This window comes from Lepisosteus platostomus, chromosome 20 (genome assembly GCF_059453375.1).
Source record: "Lepisosteus platostomus isolate fLepPlt1 chromosome 20, fLepPlt1.hap1, whole genome shotgun sequence".
Classification (NCBI taxonomy): domain Eukaryota; kingdom Metazoa; phylum Chordata; class Actinopteri; order Semionotiformes; family Lepisosteidae; genus Lepisosteus; species Lepisosteus platostomus.
The window spans coordinates 5,563,884-5,569,875 of NC_142630.1; the positions used below are offsets into that span (position 1 = coordinate 5,563,884).

The following is a 5,992-nucleotide window of genomic DNA, read 5'->3' on the forward strand; positions in this document are numbered from 1 at the left end:
ATTTCGAAGTGGAATTGAAAGGCTCTAGGGAATATCCAGCTACAATTACACCGAAATATCGTAATAAGAACCCAGGATATGAAAGAAAGCGGTTATTAAGGTAATAACACCGCTAGTGCAACATGTCATTTGACTTCCCCTTTGTTGAGTTACCAGAAATGAACTGTAGAGGAAACTCCAGCTCTAGCCCTGGTTTGTGGTATGTTATTTCCTCTTTTATTAAATGAAACTCCACATGGGTTTAAACTAGACCGGAATGAAGGTCTCTGGTACATTTTTAAAAGCGAATTTGCTTAGTCCTACAGTATACATTGATAGATCACCCTCACACTGGGTGTTGCTCATGGGGGGCATTTTCTCCAGTTGTGTCCCCAACCTGGTAGCAATGCGTTCACCTCACACACTCACCTAATCTTGGAACCATTTCAACGAAGAAATCGTTCGCAAGTTTTAATTGTTAATCACACTAAAAGGACGTGAAAGGGGCGATTGTTAGATTGAGATGATTATTTTTTTTACAAATCCCGGCACAGCAACACACGTTGTTGTTTTTTTATTTTTGCCTTTCCGTTTTATTTTTGTCGATCACAGTTCGAAATTCGAAAGAAATAGGCTATTTTGTCAAAAGCAACAGGCCGCTAGTCTGTTTTATTCTGAATTGGCGGTGCGCGTCCTGCGCTCAGATTACGGGCATCATTCGCTCAATCGCCGTGTATCGGATGGGGCTGTGGCAGCAACCGGTTCCCCATTAAAGCAGCGCCTACAAAGCAGAACCGAGAGGGTTAAAGCCCTGGGCTGTTGTGATTGGATTAGGTGACGGGCTTAGAGAGTGAGCGCAGGAGAGCCACACCGACCGACCAGATGGGAGCAGCGCTCGGATCGATCTGGTGTCTGCCCGGAAGAGAAAGCAGGAACCAGGTCAAATCGATTGAACGTGAGAATTCGTGCTCAGATCTGAAGAGGTGACGTTTGCATGCGTGGAGAAAATAAGATGACTACATGGACATCCAGAGGATTCCCGACGCCTGAGCCCGACTGGGAGCCTGTGGAGCAGTTCAGCTCTTTCCGCTTGCGGTGAGTAAGGCTGCTGTCACTGACAAGCTGGGCAGACGCCTGTCTTCTACGGCGTTATCAGCCTCAGCCCTCCCTGAAAACAAAGCGATGAGGACGCTACTAGCCGTCTGTTGTTTGTTCTCGGTAACCGGAGGCACGGACCTGGCCGACGAGGGCTACGGCAACTGGACAGCGCAGGTGGACGACGGCAAACGGAGGTACATCAACATCGGGGATGGGGCTTCCCGTGAATTCGACTTCCCCGAGAACACCAAGGGGGTGATCGTGATATCCAGCCGGTACAGGAGCGCTCCCAGGAAGGGCGGCGAGAGCTGGAGGCAGACGGTGAATGTGAAGTCCCTGGACACCGATGTTTTAACCATTTTAAACGTGAGCGACAGCGGGAGTGTTGGGCCGGTGAAAAGTTACGTGATCAGTATTAGATCCGGTCTCGCCGGGACGGCCCCGTTACTAATCCAGCTGGTGGGGCTGGACAAGGACTCCAATCGGGAGATTATAGAAGAGAGAAAGGATTATATTATCAGGGTGGCTCCCAGCGATGACGCGGTGCTGATGAACCCCGGCGGGCTGTCTCACTTTTCCGAAAACCCCGTGCTCTTCGCCCTCCTGCCTCTGATTTTCATCAACAAATGCGCCTTCGGCTGCAAGGTTGAGATCGACGTGCTCCGAGGGCTGCTCAGGCAGCCCCACGCGGTCCTGCTGGGGATAGCCGGCCAGTTTGTGGTGATGCCCCTGTACGCCTACGCCCTGTCCCGGCTGGCGGCTCTACCTAAGGCCCTGTCCCTGGGGCTGGTGATCACTTGTTCTGCGCCCGGGGGAGGAGGGGGCTACCTCTACAGCCTGCTGCTGGGCGGGGACGTGACCCTCGCCATCTCCATGACGCTGATCTCCACCGTGGTGGCCACCGGCATGATGCCCCTCTCCTCCACCATCTACGGGCGCCTGCTGAACGTGCACGAAACGCTGCATGTGCCCTTCGTCAAAATCCTCATCACTCTGCTCTTCATCGCCATCCCCATCTCCACGGGCATGGCCATCAAGTGCAAACTCCCCAGCGTCTCCCGGGTCCTGCTCGGGTTCATCCGCCCCTTCAGCTTCATCCTGATCGTCGGGGGCATTTTCATGGCGTACCAGATGGGCTCCTCCATACTCGCCAACGTCCGGCCGCAGATCATCGCGGTCGGGGTGACAGTGCCACTTTTCGGGCTGGTCTTGGGTTACCTGCTGGCGTCCGTTTGCAGGCTGTCGCTGCCCCACCGGAAGACGGTCAGCATCGAGATTGGCGTGCAGAACAGCCTCCTGGCGCTGGCCGTCATGCAGCTGTCCTTCCGCCGCACGGAAGCGGATTTCGCCTCCCAAGCGCCCTTCATCGTGGCTCTGAGCAGCACCTCGGAAATGCTGCTCGTTGTGGTCGTTCACTGCGTCTACAGGAAACTCGGCCCCAGCTCCCAGACGGACGTGTGATTGTACGGACGTTTTGTATACGCTCGACTAAGAAAACCGATTGTCTTGAAACCAAAGGCCTTTTGTTTTTTTACTGCAGCCTACGCGATCATATGCACTATGAGAGAGAAACTTCTAACATATTTTTCTACCTGACGATTTATTCTGTTTCTTTTGTAATTGAAAATGTTGTGCTGTGATTTATATAATGTTTACAACCCACGGGAGGTGCAGGAAAGCGAACACTGGTTTCGGCGCAGAGAGTATTTTAAATATACTTCAATGTACTTGAATCCAAGAGGAGAGATGAATAAATGCGTTCGTTAGTCAATGAGTCAACGGGGTGATTTTTCGCTCGGGTCGTGAAAATGCAGAGTTCAAATGGGGGGGAACAAGATTAAGAAGGTAATTCAATCCGAGTTGGCTTGTTATTCACCACCATCAGGTAATGAGAAATATATTTTTGCGTTGTTTTCTCTGTGTTTACGGAGGTCTGGGTGTTGGTTTGTACAGGCATTACAACAGTTAGAAAAGTACAAAGGTCTTGTGACCTTAAGAGCAGGTTTTGGATTAACACTTTAGCGCCTAGTTTTGCTGTTCAGGTTAGAATAGCTAAGAGGAGGGTAGGTTTGAGATATGTGGAGCCTGTTGACTGTTTCTTCAGTAGTGCTAAAAGACAATGTGCTGTTTTGAAAAGGTTCCCCCCATGCACAGTATAAAAAATGGCCTTAAACAGTCACTGGGAACTGAATTCCCCCTGCCTCTCCACAGTCCTGCTCTCACAATGGTAAGCTCGTTTGCTGGCTAGAATGCTCACTTTTGAGGTCCCATTGTGACAGACGAACAGTACCACCGAGAGGTTTGGAAATGCCATATACAATGAGAGTGGAAGACGGAACAATAAGGTCAATTCTAGTTTATTGTCTAGAACTGTCTAGTATCTATTGTCTGTTGTCTAATATCTTGGCATCCTGTAACTGATACCACCTACCTGTATTTCCAACAGTAACTGACATTCAAGAGGTAGCTATGTACTGTAATTGGTGTCTGCCATTTTACACGTGTACAAGGTACCAGGTCATATCAATTGGCCTTTTACATTTTCTGGTTACTGTGAAACTTGCAGGTATACACATATCTCCTCTTGCAGAGAGACTAGAGCCAATATTGTTGTTTTCGTCCTCCTGCAAGATCCCAGGAATACTGATATCGTCAGACACCTGAATTGTTTATTGACTCCTCTTTAAAACTATTACAGGTGTTGATGAGCTGAATCTGTCCTCCTGCATAGCTGGGGAGAGTCCAATCAGGTGCATTTGGTTTGCTGTTTACATTGTGGGAAAGACTGCCCTTTAAAACCTTTACAGTGATTAAAATAAGGTGTTCAAAGAGAACCCCACATATTTCAATTTATAATTACCTCGTGCTGGTTTATCAAACAACAAGTACATTCTCTTCAGTTGCACTACTGACCTCGTTAAAGGAAGAAGTATTGACCTGCTACCACATTTTTAGGATATCCTCGTCTAGTGTACAGAAGAGTAATTATTCAGGGATGCAAGAATGTAGTGGCTTACAGTGAAGAGCTTTACGGTTTCCCCATGTCTCTTAGTAAATGGTGTTTCCAATCTTCCAAACAGTACTACAGTTCTGCCTGTTTGCTCTGGATATTCTCCTTTTTTGAGCAACCAAAGCCTCTGCTCTGTCTCCATGTACTGATATCCCAGTGCCAGAGACCGCAAGTCTGTATCTGCTCATTCGCAGGAACAGATCACACAGAGGCCACGCCTAGGAGGGCAAAGTCCAGCTTGCTCCCTCTGTGCTGAAGGAAGGGAATGCAAGGTTTTATGTTCGGCAGTTGTTGTCAGCCAGGTGTGTCTGAAAAAGCTCTCATTTAGATGGTCCCTGCGTGCTTCATTTCTGAGGGAACTCGGGTTCACGCACTGTTAGATGCATTCCTGGGGGTGAATCAAGAACAGTGTTGCGTAGAAGTCGGATCCATTTTGGGTTATGCAAATTCTGATGAATAAGAAAAGTGATGCATTTCAGAAGGTCAGTTGTCCGGTCAGATTTCCACTGCTTAGGCTATAAAGCATGATGTAGTCCAGGAACTGGTGTTGGTTAATATAATCTCAAAGGCAGTAGATTGCAGAACAGGAAGTGAATCAAACATGAAGTGAAGCAGTGTACTGTAGGTCACCTGAATCCAACCAATTTCTATTACAAAGCCATGAAAAGAAGTTCAGTTCTGGGATGAGTGCTCTTAAGCCAATGATGGCCATGCTCAGTTATTTAGGTCTGCATGTATTCTGGGAGCCTGGAGCTTCTTAGCAGATGCTTTTTGTAATTATGTGGACTGCTGCCAAACTAACCTGCTGCAATGAGAATGTTTAAACACTGGCCTTGTTTGCAAGTACTTTTTTTTTAAAAAAATAGGCGATCAACCTGTGTTAAGACATATTCAGCCCTAGAGCATCTGTAGGAGTTTTTTGGTTCCATGCCACAATAAAACAGATTCTTAGTAGTTGCAAAACTACTAATGGTTTTAGTTTCATATCTGGGGAAATGCTTTTTTCTTGCTTATCTTTCCAAGAAACACCCTCAAAAAATGAATTGATACAGGAACAGAGAGCTACTAACATGAATTGCTCACACTTGTTCAATCACGCAGACTTTTTCCTACGCCTTGCAGTTGGACCAAATCCAGATCTTTTGAGTTACTCTTACAAATTGAGTTGGTATTTTACAAGTTGAAAGAAGAGAAGTGTACAGATGCTGTATAAAATTGAGGTTATATCTGTATATTAAGTGAATCAAGTTGAATCGGTGTCCAAACCGCAAAGCGAGAAGTGGAATTTTTGTGTTTTTCAGCATGAAGTAAGGGTTAGTTGAAGAACAAGCTAAAGAGATGGAAATCAAGCCAACAACTTCCAGAGATCTGTAAATGGAGAGATTAGAAAGACTAGTTGATTATGGAGGGCTGGAGGAATATCTGACGTTTGAAGATGTTTTTGGTTTTAGCTGTCTTGCAAGTAAAAGAGTCTTTGAATCCCTGTGACAGAACACAAATGGAAAGGCCAGTATGCTCTGGACTACGATGAGGAGAGGAGTGGGACTAGAGAAAGGAATGCAGATTGACCAACATGTTCTGTCAGTAACATCAGTTTTCATATGAATTGAGATCAGGCGATTGTTCTGGCCAGGGAAGGCGATAAAAGTTTCCCTCCTGCTGTCACTGAGAGTGTCTGTTCAATTCATTGGGTCTACCCTGCTATCTGTTTTTCACAGTATATGTAAATTGTCTGGGGAGCCTAAAGCGAGAATACTAAATTGCCAATAGAGGAACTGGAAAAGTCAGGTAACAAATTCTGCCAAATGGCAGTGAGATAGCCCAAGTCAGATCAGGCTGCCATTGCACAAACCTAAACAGTCTTGAAATTTCTGTCTAGTGCTCCTTCTAAATGAGGAAAATGTG

The 5,992-nt window shown here is 46.6% G+C and overlaps 1 protein-coding gene across 1 annotated transcript; it reads left to right on the top strand.

Annotated features, from left to right (window-relative positions):
- The first annotated feature begins 256 nt into the window (after window positions 1–256).
- On the top strand, window positions 257–4,940 carry slc10a3 (solute carrier family 10 member 3). Its single transcript, XM_088614002.1, has one exon. The coding sequence runs from the start codon at window positions 1,162–1,164 to the stop codon at window positions 2,536–2,538; it is 1,377 nt and encodes a 458-aa protein (XP_088470128.1). The 5' UTR covers window positions 257–1,161; the 3' UTR covers window positions 2,539–4,940.
- Window positions 4,941–5,992: the final 1,052 nt, after the last annotated feature.